General features: G+C 53.1%; 1 protein-coding gene across 1 annotated transcript in view; it reads right to left on the bottom strand.

The window, feature by feature from the left end:
* Nucleotides 1-15,227, bottom strand: part of SPG7 (SPG7 matrix AAA peptidase subunit, paraplegin) — a 32,204-nt gene that overhangs the window by 3,142 nt on the left and 13,835 nt on the right. Inside the window, exons 8-15 of the mRNA XM_086469130.1 lie at nucleotides 14,863-15,025; nucleotides 13,922-14,095; nucleotides 8,146-8,270; nucleotides 6,845-6,947; nucleotides 5,690-5,800; nucleotides 2,224-2,339; nucleotides 894-1,050; nucleotides 257-420 (exon numbers count right to left, since the gene is read on the bottom strand). Of these exons, the coding sequence (XP_086325256.1) occupies nucleotides 257-420; nucleotides 894-1,050; nucleotides 2,224-2,339; nucleotides 5,690-5,800; nucleotides 6,845-6,947; nucleotides 8,146-8,270; nucleotides 13,922-14,095; nucleotides 14,863-15,025 (1,113 nt within the window). The remainder of the gene's footprint in view (nucleotides 1-256; nucleotides 421-893; nucleotides 1,051-2,223; nucleotides 2,340-5,689; nucleotides 5,801-6,844; nucleotides 6,948-8,145; nucleotides 8,271-13,921; nucleotides 14,096-14,862; nucleotides 15,026-15,227) is intronic.

Below are 15,227 nucleotides of genomic sequence, written 5' to 3'. Positions count from 1 at the left end.
AGCCGCTCGCTGCAGCTTCAGGCAGCACAGGGCGACGGGGCTGGACTCTCAGCTACACGTGGTTCTGCCTGTTCTTAACGCCCCACCGCGCTGTCCGAATACACCGTGACAACAGGCAAGGGCTCAAGTTGTCAAAATTTACTACATAACGGCTAAGAGAAAAACCCAAACTGGTTGGGTGCCGGTTACTTGTGTTTTTTCACCCAACTGCAGGAAGAAGCGAAGAACCAACGGGGAACACGCCGCCAGGCCTTACGTGGTCCATCATTTGCTGAAGTCCCTGGCTGAAAGGGCGCCGACCGATTCCAGCCGCACTCTCCAGGTCCGGGAAGGAGAGCTGCCCAATGCTGGGCACCATCCCGTACTGCTTCACCATGGAGTAGGCTATCTTGGTCACCTTCTTCAGGTCATCCTGTGCTCCTGGGCAGGGGAGAGAGAGAGAGATTGCAGCGCTCGCCAGCTCCGAGCTGAGCGCAAGAGCAGCCCATCCTGCACAGACACACGTTCCACCAAGTCGAGAGACCAGAGGGGACCTGCAGGAGCCCACAGAGGTGAACACTCCACCTGCTGATGGACCTTCCCGCACGGACTGCAGGACCCACGCACGGCAGCGAGCACCTGCTGGTAGCTAAGGCTCTCCCGTGGGCCAAGGGTCTCCCTGGGTAATTCCAAGTGTGGCCTTAGGCTTTGGGACAAGTCTAGGACAACACGGCGGCAACCCAGCACGAGAGACCCTCCACGCTCGCAAATACAAAGCCAAAATCAAAACAGACCGTTGGACATTCCTTCTCCCCGCCGCGGGAAACCTCTGCCTGTTGCTCAGATCACCCTCGGACGGCTCCGGCGCCCTCAGCTCAGCCTCCACCCGCCCGTGCCAGGGTCTGGCTCCTCACCTGTCGTGACTTTGTTAAAGGTGATGGCCTCGGACACTCTGCCCCCCAGCGCCATGCACATCCTCTCCAGCAGCTGCTCCTTGGTGAAGAGGTACTGCTCTCTTGGAAGGATCTGAGCGAACCCCAGAGCTGCGTTCGTGCGAGGGGCGATGGAAACCTGCAACGCAGAGCAGCTCCCTCAGTTCAGAGAGCAAACGAGCTCCCAGCTACGGCAGCAGAGGGAGAACAGCAAGGGGCCTGCGTTCCCAGCGCGGTTTGTCGACAGCTATGGGGCAGGCTGACCTAGAGAGACGTGGCCGAGGACTGCGGTATGTCACCGTTCCTGCACTGAAGGCTCTGCCTTCACAACCACAGACATACACTTTCTGCCACCTTCTGCTCAAGAAATGAAAAGGAAATGGTCCCTAACAGCAAGCCAGCAAACCCCTGAGATTCAGGAGTCGCTTTGGAGGGTATAAACCCAACAGAGCTCACCGTGTTCCAGAATTACTGCGGACTACCTGGAGAAAGACAGGGTGCCTTCAGAAAAACGGGAGGCATTTCCCCCACCCATTAAACGACAGTAATTAACAACAGTTCGGCTTATACAATAGGTCATTCAGAGCGAATTTGCTGCTGGTGGTGAGCCAAGGAGCTGTCGCCCTTGTCATTTCCACTCCCCCCAGCACCAAGGCTTTCTGAGGAGGAGATGTGCATGGGAAAGAACACACCCCGGGGTGCCAGAGGGAGGCCCTTCCCTACAGAGAAGGGCTTCAGGCGGACAAACTCCCAAGCGTGCCGGTCGGAAAAAGGCATTTCTTCCCGTCAGTACCAAAGCAGGGGCAGCAACACGCGGGCAAGCCAGGGCAGGGAAAGCGATCGCGCACGCACACACGGAGCGGGGCTTTGCGCCTGGGGGAGGTGCATGAACGGAGCAGCAGGAGCAGGAGACTGAGTTGCTCCAAAGAGCTTTCCAGTCTTCTGACGGCAAGGCTTCTCCTACAGCGGGTTCACCAGCTTTGCACTGCCGCTCTCATCAACGGAGCCTAATAACGGATTTCCCCACAGCGCCTTTTCAGGGACGTGGTTTAGCGGTGGACTTGGCAGTGCCGGGTTAACGGTTGGACTCGATGATCTTAAAGGTCCTTTCCAACCTAAACAGTTCCACGACGCTCTATTTGCCATTTATTTCGCTGCAGTATCCGCAGCTCCGAGCTCACGGGGGGCCAGGGTAACGCAGCAGAATCCAACACAAGCACTACAAAACACACAGGGGGACAGGGGACCCCCGAAGGACTCTCTTCCCACCCAGGGAGAGGCTCCACGGTACAACAGCTGGGGGCGGCGTTACCTTCATCACGGCCTCGGTGTGCTCCAGCAGCCAGCCCACCAACGCGTGACCCGATTCGTGGAACGCCACAACCTTCCTCTCTTCTGGGGACAAGATCTTACTTCTTTTGGCCGTGCCTGTAGGAAGAGAGACAACGATTCGGTAAGACAGAGCGCCAGACGCGGAGCCAGCGGGGCGTAACCTCGTCCAGCTAGCAGAGCCGGCGGGTGAGCAGCCAGCAAGCTTCACGGTGCCCTCGATGTCGAGGGAGAGGCGGTAAGAAGCCCTTGGAGTACACGCTGGGGAAGGTGCTCCCTGTCCCTGCAGCGGAAAGCAATCCCCGCCTGCACTGCCTGAAAACACTGGCAGAAACTTTTTCGCCCTTCTCCTCTTTACCACAGACTTAATCATCAGACAAACGATTTAACTTTTGATTAGATCACAGCTCGAGAGCACAAAGCTCTGTTCTGTTCCCAGCTCTGCCAAAGGCACGGTACGCTGTATCTCCGCCCAGGGAGAGATCTGCAACAAGTCAGTCTACCACTCGGAAAAAAAGCCCAACCAACCAAAACCCAAAGCACAGACTAGCTAGGATGTCGTACTGACTTTGCTGTACGGTCTTTCAGTCCCTTAGGCCGAACATGAGAGAAGCAAGATGTTGCATTATATATAAGAGAGGTCCCAGTTGAGATTCTTGCGCATTAGGAGCGTCCGACTCAGCAAAAGATCAAGGGTATATACAAAAATCTTGCTCCAGAACCTGGAAATGTCTCTGATTACACACGGCGTCCTCCGTACGAGCTTATTCCCAGGCTCCTGAGAACTAGCAAATTAAGCCATAACTCACACTTAATACTTCCTCCAAAAAGATGATTTTTTGAAAGCGTCTTATTTTCCAACCCAGTAGTCCGTAACGCAGAGTAAGTCCAATTAGGATTTTAAAAAAACCACTCCACTGCAATGCTGAATGGAAGTAAAACTTCTAGCACGTAAACCCCACGTTAACTACAGAACACAGTGCGTACCGAGCGCTCGTTACAGCTCTGCCTGTTGAGGGCAAGAAGGTGTCAGCACCGTAAAGCCAACATCTCCACATAGTGCCAGGAGCAGCAGGGGGTAGAGCAGGCAGAGTCAAGAGCAGCACTGCACCAAGCTTGCTTGATGTCTTGGAAAACAACGTTCTATTAACATTAATTTTTAAACAAAAGTCAAGAGCTTTATTAAACAAGGAAACAGCAAAATTAGTGTGGCAGATCTTGTAAAATTACTGCTCAGGGACCCTGGAAACCACTGTGCCCCGCCAGGCATAATGGTGATGGAATAGCAGATTAATTGCAACAGCCTTGATTTTCATCAGTTAGTCCCTTACTCTGCCTGCAGCAGTGTGTGTGTGTGTGCCTGTGTCCCTTTCCAGAGAAAGATGTGTGTATATATATATATATATGTACACACACACACACATATACAGAGTTAAAAAATTCTGGAAGCATTCCTCTGTCAGCCCACCAAGGAGGGAGGGACTGTACTCTTCACGACAGCACACACTGTGCCTACAAAGATTATTTCTATTCCTACATAAAGCCATCTCCAGGCAGGAAAGTTCTCCAAAGCCTCGTACATATCACATTTATGAGACGAACAACCCAGGAAACAACCCCAGCCCATCTTTGCCGGCCTTACGCCGCGTACACAAACCCCACCAAGAAAACAGGCTCCACTACATCTTGCGAAGGCGACCCCTAAAAGCCTCTGTACGCTCAGCAGGTTTCCTCCCTCGCTCCCAGGAGCCCTGACTTACTGACTGCTCTCTGTTCCCAAACTACAGACACAATGGGGACTACCACAGAGAGAAGTTCTTACTCCTCCCTTACAGCAACACAAAGCTTTAAGGCTGACAGGGCCTCTGGACTTGCAATGTTCTCCTTTGATTCCACACCACTCTTATTAAAACCAGAAGCTTATAATGGAAAGCACAGTAATATCTTCTTTCTTTCAAGAAAAGCTTTTATAGCAACTGAAATGCCCTCTGGATTGTGAAACCCAGAAGCGTTCCCATTGCAGCAGGGCAAGGGTACACTTAACATACGGGCCTGGAGGGTTGTTTGGGGTCTTTTAGACTTAGTCTACAAAAAATAGCCAGGGCCTGCTAATAGGAAAGAATCCGATTAAGCAACAGCAAGACTTTATGGCCACCTACACGCCACAGAGCCTTAGTGAAGCAAGCCAGCTCGTCAGCAGCGAAACTGCTGAAGCCCATGCCCTGCTATGCCCCACCACTTAATCCCACCTATCCCTTCTGCTACACATCCCCTGGGGCCTCACGTGCCTTTTGCCTTATCTTCCAAGCCTGGGGAACTAAGGGTGGAATTCAGAAAGAAAAGCCAAGCGAACCCCGACAAGTTTGGTGCTTTCTGTGCCGCGGATGGGAAAGCGAAGCACACGGTTGCGCTGGGTGGTGAGGAGTCCTGCCTTGCCACCGCTCCCCCAGAGCTGCCGAGCGCAGTTTGGGCCTCGTGCGAGCGCGGCCGCAGTTACCCAAAGCGCTCCAAGGGGTTTGTTTTGAAGAGGCAGGTGAAACCGTCAGGAATTTTCTCAAAACTCTTCACTTCAATGAGGTATTGTTTGAGCATTTTCTGATAAAGCAAGCACTGGGGACTGAATTCCAGGATCAGGAAGTAACTGACCCAGCACAAACATCCTGTTCCACACGCTCTCCTAAGAAAAGCACAGACCGCCGCTGTTTGCCCAGGCTCACCCCCCCGGTAACGACACTGCAGCCTGGAAGCAGTTAAGGGTCTGATTACGAAAACCACAGCTTGGCTACAGGGCAGTTCAGACCGAAACCCACCAGATTCAAATCCCTCAGGTGAAGTCAAGAGTGCTGGGAACTCTTTTTTCCCTTCCCTATAATATACTCCTGCAGGGTAATCTCCAGAGGTTCCTCTGCTGGCAATCGCACAAGTGACAGGGAAAGGCCAACAGGATGTTCTCAGAGGGAGAACAGTACTCCACTGTCTTCAGTTTATTCTGCCAATTCATCAAAGCCTGGGCTTTGAGGCCAAACAGAAAAATCTCTCTAATTTCTTGCTGTTGAGGATGCGTAGCCTGTTTGCTGTTCGTGTTTATGTAGCAGGTGTCCAGAGCAGCAAGAAAAACCTAGAGATACTCCTACTCTTTCTTTTTTTTTTTTTTAAAAAAAGGCTTTTTAAACGAAAAAAGCCATAGAGATTTGAATTCCTCTCTTCTGTTTAGCTACTGGCCATCTTCCCCGAGCTACAGGTTCAGGCTGCCTGTGGATTCAGGAATGCTGATCCATTTGGGGTCTGGTTTGGAGAACTTTCTGTGACCACAGCACCTGGGCCCTTCCGGACAGAGCACAATTAGGACCCATCTGTCTTCCTCGAGCGGAGCCCGCTCCCTCGAGCCTCCTCTCAAGCAGCGTGGCACAGCCCAGCGAGACCACAACAGGAACGGCCGGGTCGCTCACCCGCAATGACTCTTTCCACAGCGTACTCAAAGTTGAAGGTATCGATGGATTTGTGACCTTCTCTAGCAGCATGAAGAGCGGCTTCGTTACATATATTCGCTATGTCAGCTCCTGTAGACAAGAGTTTACAAGAATTACGTTGGGTTTGTTATGTGACAGAGATTTCAGAGGACAGAGGAGGCAAGAACAAATCTGGAGAAGGGCCTGAGGAAGTCAAACAGCCTGCGCTCTTTTGTTCCTCGGGAACGGAGAGCAAACCTAGTCCCTGGTGTTTGTGTTGGATTCGAACAATACAACTGCCTTGGCAACGCACGTCGCGTTGCAACACAGAGGACAGAGTTCAGCCATCAATTAACAGGCCAGAGCCAAGGCCAAGGCCGGCTCTCAGCAGCAGGGGAGTGGCGTGGGCAGCCCGGGTTGGCATGGGCCGCCGCGCTGTTCATGCGGCGACCGCCCAGCCTCTGCGCGGCAGAGAAAGAACATCTGTTCCGAGTTTGGGGAGGGGGGGGGTGTGTGTGTGATGGTGGCGGGGGGCTGCTGAACGAAGTCACGAAGAGGCAGTGTGCTGGGGCCTGTTAGAGGGGAAACCCAGAAAGGATATTCCAGGAACTCCACATAAACAGGAACTCTGGAGCCCCTTGCTCAGCACTGCTTCAAACTCCCAGGGACCTACCCTGGAAGCAGGCTCAACGCAGGAGCCGGACAGGGTTGTCCAATTTCTACTCTGACTGACAAAATAATCACTATTTGTTCCTCCTATCGCTTTCCCGGTAACGTAGATCAACTTCAGGAGTCCTTCCCCTGAAGTGCAACGTCTCACTCTCAACAGCAGCTTGGACAGGAGAAGCGCGAGCGGTGGTTCCTCCCCTTAGGAATCAGGAACCCAGGCACTACAGAAGTGTAGTTTCCCTACCCCCACACCCTGCTAGTCCCAGAAGCTGGAAAAGACTGAAAATAGCCATGAATGACTGCTCATCAGAGCTCACCAGGGAGCTAGCTTGGTTCCCACTATTTCCATAGAGAAGGCTTGAAGAAAAAAAGCCTTTTCGACCAAAACACCCCGTTAAAACTAAGCAACCAAGAAGCTCCAGCTCGAACTGCAGAACTCGGGTAGAAGCAGGCGGGGCAGCCCCACAGGGACGCAGCGTGTCGTACCGCTGAAGCCCGGCGTCAGCTCAGCAAGGCGCTGCGAGTAGAAGCTGGCATCCTGGATCAGCTTGAGCCCCTTCAGGTGCTGCTCAAAGATTTCTCTTCTCTCCTGTCAAGAAGACAGAACGCCTGAGCCCAGCAAGCCTTCACAGCGTGGCGGCCGGGACGCGGGGCAGGGAGCAGGGGAGGAGCGGACCTCTGGCAGCGGGGACGGGGACATTGCCACCAGAGGGCAGGGCTGTCCTGACAGCATTTCAGTGCTACAGGAGCCCTGATAAACACCCAGCTCTCAAATTCAGAACAGATGTACGGAGGCTTACCATGAGTCACTGCTTTCTCTCTCAGGGCCATTCTCCCCTCCTAACTTTCACTCCGATCTGCCTGAACTTTGACCACAAGAGCACTCGCAGGAAGGAGCTCCGACTGCCTCTACCTGCTCCCCTCCTCACCCGCTGCAGACTGCAAACCCCGACTACTGGCTCCTTAGCTTGGCACCATTTCCCACAAGAAGGTGGGGGTGAGATGACGGCTGGCAAGTAGCCAGGGAGTGACTCATTCAGCTGGTCCAGGAGATCCTGATTAAAACAATGGGCTCCGTTGCCAGGCTTTTTCCCCCTTCCTCCTTCAGGGCAGCTGCACAGTTCATGCTTCCGGGTGCCAGAATCTATCAGGCATTTAAGGTATTTTAACTGAAAACTCTGAAGATGACAGTAAAGCACAGATGGGAGAAGAAGAGCCTGTGCTGGCAGAGCAGACAGATCTTCACCGCAGCTGAGCCTGTTCCCCAAACCCTGCTACAAATGTCAACACGGCAGACATGGAAGTCTCCTAGTAAATGGATTTAAAATGAAGGAGAAAGTCACTTAACAGGCTGCCTAAAGGAAAATGAGGAGCCTTACAAGGATAGGGAGGACAATAAACCTACAGAACAAGTGGTGCTCAAGGCACATGACAATTTAAGCTCTCGCCGAGCCATCTTGCCAATTAGGCAGTTCCCAATTCCCTGGAGAGAAGACACAGACATAGTTCTGCATCTGCATGGCAAAGAGAACCCCACAGAAGAATTCACCGCCAAAGCTCACCAGAGCACAGACACTTAAAGACAGTGAGCTGTCACTTCAGAGCAACCGCATTAGCATGTCAAACCCTTGATTTAGAGCACATAAATAAGAAAAAAGGCAAAGAGAAGCTTACCATCTCTGCCTTCTGCGAGCCCAGCCCTCGCCAGGCCAGTGAATCACCAGCAACGACCGAGACACCCTCCTCGTTAGCACTATGGTAAGGACAGGGCAGCAGGTGGAACGTACCTGGAGTGTTGGAAGATCAATGAAGATGTGCCTGTCAAGCCTCCCAGGTCTCATCAAAGCGTTATCCAAGACATCAGCACGGTTGGTGGAAGCCAGCACTATGACATGATCTGTGGTCCCCATTCCTGGAGAAAAACAAGCAAAAACAAAAAAAACAAAGGCGAAGGTTTTCACCATCACAGACAGCGCCGGGCAAGCATACAAAGGGAGAGGGCAGGGCAGGATGCAGAGAAGGTCTCACACAGCGTTATCACCACGCCAGGGGGTGTTTACAGCACCTTTGGGGCAGCTGAGGCTGAGCCAGTGTCCTCTTCAGCTAGCAGCACCAGACAGGAAGGAACCTCCCAAGTCACCCAGGCTGGTCTCTGGTCATGCCGGACACTCGGAAATTCCCTTTTCATTTCCTTAATAAGCCTTGGCTTGAAACTTGTTTCTCCCCTTCCTTTTGCCCCATTTGGAAATTGCTCTGACTAGGAACCAGAACAGAGTATCTCTAGCCTGATGAGTTGGGAGATGCCTTCTCACCCCCGGGCTGAAGTGAATTCCTGCTCCTTTAGCTCCAGGTGGTACAACGTTTGCCACCTGAAAGAGCCTCTCCCTCCCAAGCATTTCCACGGAGAGCCCTTTCATTTACTTTTAGCCTTCGGTCACAGACAGACCACCGGGATCACCAGGGAAGGGACAGGCTTGCTTCTCACCAGCTCGGGTTAACGCAGAAAGAGAGGACACAGCCCGGCCACCCAGCAAGGCGCACGTCACAGCACGATTTGGTCTTTGCCTTCGCACTTTTTACCCCTCAGAAGGCACCCGGGCACGCTGCAGACCAGCGCCAAGACCAGCCCTGCAGAACTTACACCGCAGACACGTAGGCAGGCACAAAAGGCAGGCAAACAGCTCTGAGGCGATGATGAGCCCACGCGAGCTCAAGCACCAGCCAGGGATGGTTTTGTCTCCAGGTCTCAGAAGATGAAGGGAGCATCAGGATTTACAGGCTGCGCGAGAGCAGCCTGCAGGACGAAGGCATCAAAGGCAGACGGGGCTTCCCGGGGAGAGCCAGAGCACCAGCAGCTGGAGGAGGGCAGGAAGGGGCAGGCGGTCGCGCCGCTTGGCTGGGGAGCCAGAGATCCACGTCGAGTCGCTGAAGCACGCTGCTTATTGCCTACCTGCTGCCAGGCGCCCGCAGGCCCCCGGGCACGAGTCACCTGCTCGCAGCAGATCCACCAGCCCCGGCACACAGCAGCCTTCCCAGGGAGAGGACGCGGTGGTCCCACGCGCCGCCTTCGCTGCCAAGGGGCAGCTCGGTGCACGTAAGCTGGGCGAGCTGCAGCGCTCTCCAGCTCCGCCCGAAGAGCTGCCAAACGTGTCAGCGCACAAGAGCTCGGCAGAGGGATTAAGGTTCCAGGTAAGTCAGAGGACTGGCCCTGTCAGCTCACGCCGTCGCAAACCTCAGTTCTTCCCCCCTGCAGGACGCTGTCTAAATAAGCTCCTGCAGAGGATGGAGCCGGCCATTCTTCAGGGATGTATTACACTGTGCTTTGGAGGGCGATAAACCAGCAGACTGGCAGGCACTTGGGGGATAGCGAGCTTCATTCACCCGGCAGGATTAGGTGGTACCGCACATTATCTGCTTTGCAGCTGGGAAGACTCTCTTAAAACAGCTCTGAGTATTACAACGAATATTAAAAAAACCCCCCAGAACCGCCGAGAGCATCCTCCTCACGTCGGCTTCTGCCCCACTTGCTCTCAAGCCCGTATCCCAGCGGTGCAAAACGCCGCTCCAAGAAATCTCCAACTGCAGCCTCCAACTCGTATCGCTGCTCCCAACGCAACACCACCTGGCACGTCGCAGGCTTTGGCTTCCTCAGGCAAAGATCAGCCAAAGGAACAGTCTACAAAAATACCACCTCAGCCACATCAACAAATAAAACACAGCTCTGAAAATTCAGCCTAAAGAGAGCCTTCATATCTACAATATCTACAAATGGAGCCACTTCAAACAGGAAAGGAAAAAAGGGCCCACTTGAGCTGCCAAGGGCTCTGCTCCCCACTGACGCAGCACATGACTCTGACGGGCACCTCCTCTGCGTGATTACCCTGTGTCAGTCTCTAAAGCATTTGTTCAAAAGCCTTTCGGACACCCTCTGTGAGCAGTGTCAGCGAAACGGGGCCACCCCCGTGAGGGACGCCTCGGGGTCAGGAACCTGCATGCAGCACAGAGCAGGGCAGAGGTCTGGCCTGAGAACTCCAGGTGAAGAGCTGCTCCCAAAAAGATGTTCTGCGTTTTCATTCACAAAACCCAGCTCAGCCCAGGACTGCCAAGCTCCTCGCCGATGCATTCAGAACGGAGGAGACATTTGGATCAGATTCCTCTTCCGCTTGTTTTCGGTTTGTGAGGGAAGATTCAACTATTCAAACCAGGCACCTGTTTTGACAAAGACTGGAGTACACGTGTCACTCCGGCTTTAAAAACAGCTTTTCTACATCCAGGCTCCCTCCCGTCCCCCCCTCCTTCTCCCACAAGACTCCTGGTGCTCCCAGAACATGAAGAAATCTGTCAGGGTGAAGGGAACCAAGGTCGCTTGTAGGAGGCGCACTGCAACGACTCCAAAATCCACGTACCAGAGCGACTGAGTAGCAAACTGCACATTCCTCCCATATGGCTTCGCATAATGGCTCCTTTCTCGATGTCCTCATCCTTCCTCCAGCCTGCAGAGCAGGTTCCATATAGCTCTGACCTTCCTTTTCTTCCTCTACCTTACCTCTGAGTAATCTCACTCGAACACACAAATTCAACAATCACCGCGGATGACTCACAGATCTACTTTTGTGCACGATTTCTGTTCAAATTAACAGCTAACTCGGCTCTACGGTGTTGCCTTGCAGAACTCCAACCATCAATTTAAGCTAAAGACAGCTACAACAGCGCTCTCAACCTTCCATTTCAAGGCTTCCTCATTACAAACACACACCACTCCTCCGCTTGGGTAGGACTGTTAACCTCCTAAAAACCCTATTCACTATCATCCCGAAAAACATTTTGCCACGATGCACGTAGCGCTTCAGCGTTCTCTTCGGTAACGTGCTCGGTTAGATAACATTTCAGTCACATGTGCCAAGATCCCTGCTGAGGAGCACAAGCCAGCAGCAAGCCCGTGTTTCTTGTACTCGCCTGACAGTCCTTGCCAGCTGTCTCCTATTTGACGCTGTAAACTCCTTGGGCTGCCTTTTTTTTTTAAGCGTGTGTTTGATAAAGCACTTAGCAAAATGAGGGACTTAGTAGATGATCTGTAGGAGACACGAATAAACAATGAGACAATATAAATTTAAAAATAAACTAGGCAGCACACAGCAAACAAGGGACTATTAGAGCACATACTGAGGATAATATCCGCCTTCTAAACTCAACTTTCCAATAGAGTTGTACCCTAATTCCTGAACCGAGACTCGCCAAGAAAACACTCTAGAAACCACACCTAATTTCTACAGACTGGAGGAAATCAGCCATTTGCATATTTAGCAGAGAGATGTGGATTGTAGTGACTGACTACACGTTCCTGAACGCACGGGCCTCCATTTCATTCAGCGTTAAGCCACTGCCAGCTCACCCTACAAGTGCCAGGAGGGAAAAAACCACCCAGCCAAGCCAGGACTGCGGCTGTGTGCTACTACTGGCCTTTTCGGTCGAGACCACCTACTGCAGAGGTACAGCTGCAACCAGTTCTAGTCACTTCAGGTATATTCACGTGCCCCGTTGCCCAAGGGAGGGCACGTGCCAAGTCCCAGGGAAATGCACACCCGTATTTAGGGTGATTCTTGGTATCTGTGTAACATTGTGCGTTTCAAACACGTTCCTCCACGAACCAGATTTCTGCCTGGTTGTTCAGGACCTACTTAAAGCTCGTTCCTCTCCTTCAAAAACTTCGTGGTACCCGTGCTGAAGCAGAGAGGGGCCTGGAGGGTCTCTGCGCAGCAGGACCACTCTACCCTGCCTGTACCACGCTGTGCTCCTGCTTACAATTTCTCCTCCTTCTGCAGCAAGGGCAGAGATCCAGAACGACAGATCATCCTGCGTGCAGCACGGGGGAACATCTACCCTTTGCTGAAAGCGTTTTCACCAGTCCCAGCTCCTCGCCTCGACAAGGGAGGGCTGACTCCAGAGCCATCTCCAGAAGGCGGCCTTGCTGCTCAACCGTGCTCTGCTTCAGCAGGGCCGCACCCTCCGTTCCCTGCAAACACCCAGCAGAGGAGCAAGCGGTTTTCACCCCTGTAACAAGGTCTGGAGAAAGGGGGATTCTCCCAGGGCAGGACGGATTTTGATTTCTCATGTGAAGCGTGTGACGAGACAACAAGTGTCACAGTGGAGGGAAAAGGCGGCTCCGTCCCACGGAAGAGCAGGCTGACACAAACACTCCCTGACGGACAGGCGGCTCGTCATCCCTTACCCTGCTCTGCCAGAACAGGATTTAGCGACGGCAACATGACGAGCTGGGTCAGTGCTGCAGGCTCTCTCGGAGTTATGATTAACAACAGCCAAAGGATCATTCTTTTCGGCATTCGTCCCTCTGGGACAACTCAACTTTAAACCTTAACAGGCTTTAAACCACTACCTGTCTCAGGCCGAGCACAGCAAGTATCCAACGACCCCCGATGGCCAGCCGGACCTCAACGTTACCCTCCACAGACAGCAGCGCCCTGGCTCCCAGTCCATTTCCTTTTGGTTCCCCAGTACTGTAAAGAATTCTTCTCCAATCACCAGTGGGAAAACACCCTCCCGAACCGAAGCCATTTGCTGCAGGAAGAGCCTTTGGGGTTGCTGCCCTCTGCCAGCCACGGTCTCTAATGCACATTTGCGGTTGATTTCATCAGCAGGTGGATGCTCACGCGGCTGTTGGTGCAAATTCACCCTGGATGTGGCACAGCGCTCGCTTCTGGCTCTGGGTCTCCAGCAGAGTCACAGAAGCGGTTCGCTCCAGGGTTACAAGATTTCCTAGATTTAGCCCCAAACCCTTAAAAGCCTACAGAAACGTCTCGATTTCAAGAGGGTTATCTCCACAACTCAGCACATACACAGAGATCTGTCCTGAGCCCAATTACCTCCTCAGGCACCATCAGCTCTGGGGTAGTCCTGCCTATGGGACAGATGAAGAGAGAGATACTACAGTGCCTTCAGAAACAGGGACTACTGATGGGGTACAAGGGTTCAGACCGGTGCTTGAGGAGATTCCCAAGGGGTCTGCAGGAAAGCCCGGGTCAGCGTGAAGCGAGTACTGGGCACACAACTTCCACAAACCCTGTGCTGAACGGCAGCTGCTGCCGCTTTTCCTCTGCACTCAGTGCAGCAGCTGGTGAAGGAGAAAAAGAACAGAAAGGACCCACTTCAAGTGAGTGACAGGACAACCTCTGAGAGCAGAGCAAGGCCAGCCAAGGCCACGCTGGTGTCCACAGAGGACAAAAACATCCTGACTTCCAGGGCCACAGCCCCTTCACGAAGCAGCAGTCCAAAACAGTTATCACTTGTCCTACAGACAGCCCTTTAGCAAGGACACGACCAAGCTGCAGTTCTGGGCTCAGTCCTGAGCAGGCTGAAGTGCAAGCTGGCCCTGTCCCAGGCAAGAGGGGAACGAGATCTGTTTCAATGCAACGGTCACTACTTCAGCAGGAAGAGAACGCTCGAGAGGCACGGCGAGTTCAAGCAGGACAAAGACGTACAGGCCAACAGCTTGGCTCTCTAAGGTGGTAAGGGCCCAGCTGCCGAGAGGCAGAGGGAAACACTGACCATCCATCTCCACCAGCAGCTGGTTTAAGGTCTGCTCCTCCTCAGCATTGGCAAAACCAGATATATTGGTTGAGCGCTTCTTGCCCACGGCATCGATTTCGTCGATGTACACAATGCAGGGGGCGCGAGCCTGGGCTTCTCTGAAGAGGCTGCGAACTCGGGCAGCTCCGAGACCTACAAGGGAGGGGAAGAAGAAATCAGCCTCACCGCAAAAACTGGCAGTACAGCGGAGAACAGGATTACTAGACCCCAGCGTTACACCGGACGCTGGGCAAACCCTCAGTGTGTGACAGTCCCTCTTCTCAACACTCCTGGCACAAAGAAACAGCTACAGAACTCCTATGTTTACTCCTTAGGCACAGCTCCTCCTGGAGAGTGCTGGCTTTTAACTGAGCTCCCAGAATGCCAGGGACGGCTACAGCTGCTGTAAGAGGAGCTCTGCTCCCAGCTCCTACCACAAACTCCTGTTCCTTCCACAGGTCAGAAATATTCAACATGTTCCTGCACACTGACCCGTGTCAGGCCTCAAGAGATCTGGGAAGAAGGAAGGAAAGGAGGAAGATGGAAATCCCAAGGCACAAAGAGGCCGTACTTTCCCCATCACAGCAGGGAGCAGCAGAAAATCCATCAGCGTTCTCACATGAGGAAGGAAGCTTCAGTCAGTGGCTTTAATAATAGGTACAGGGAAGTCAGAGATAATGCTTTCAGGTGAAGAACCACGGCTGCATACCGCCAGAAAGAAACAACTACCCATTCAGAGGGCGTGCATCTTAAGGACTACATAATTAAGTACTCTCTACCACCAAAAACCTTTTGTATTTTTGTTAGAAATATCCAACTCATCCTCCCCGTGCTAAAACTCTTGTGAGAGGCCCGGCCAGCACCCTCCAACTCCACCACAGACCAAGTAACCCCCGCCCCCTTCCTCCCCAAAAGCTCACCTCCTATCACCTCCACAAACTCAGAGCCCGCCATGGCCAGAAACGGCACTTGCGCTTCTGTAGCCACGGCCTTCGCCAGCAAGGTCTTTCCACAGCCTGGCGGTCCCAGTAACAGGGCACCCTTGGGCACTTTGGCCCCCAGCTGAAGGTAGCGATCAGGACTCTGCAAGGACAAGACAGCTCTGTCAGCTCCGCAGCTCACGGGAAGCATCTGCCCAAGAAAATGCCCTCCCAACACCGTTTTCAGCCAGAGCAGCTCCGAGCTGCTAGTGGGAGCAGCTACATCTGCATTCCTGCCGCGGCACTGGAAACACAGAGAGCGAGCCGTGCTGACCACAGTGTAAAAAGCCACCAGCTTATTTAAA

This window comes from Leptosomus discolor, chromosome 8 (assembly GCF_034619465.1).
Source record: "Leptosomus discolor isolate bLepDis1 chromosome 8, bLepDis1.hap2, whole genome shotgun sequence".
Classification (NCBI taxonomy): Eukaryota; Metazoa; Chordata; class Aves; order Leptosomiformes; family Leptosomidae; genus Leptosomus; species Leptosomus discolor.
This window is presented reverse-complemented; position numbering and strand designations above follow the sequence as displayed.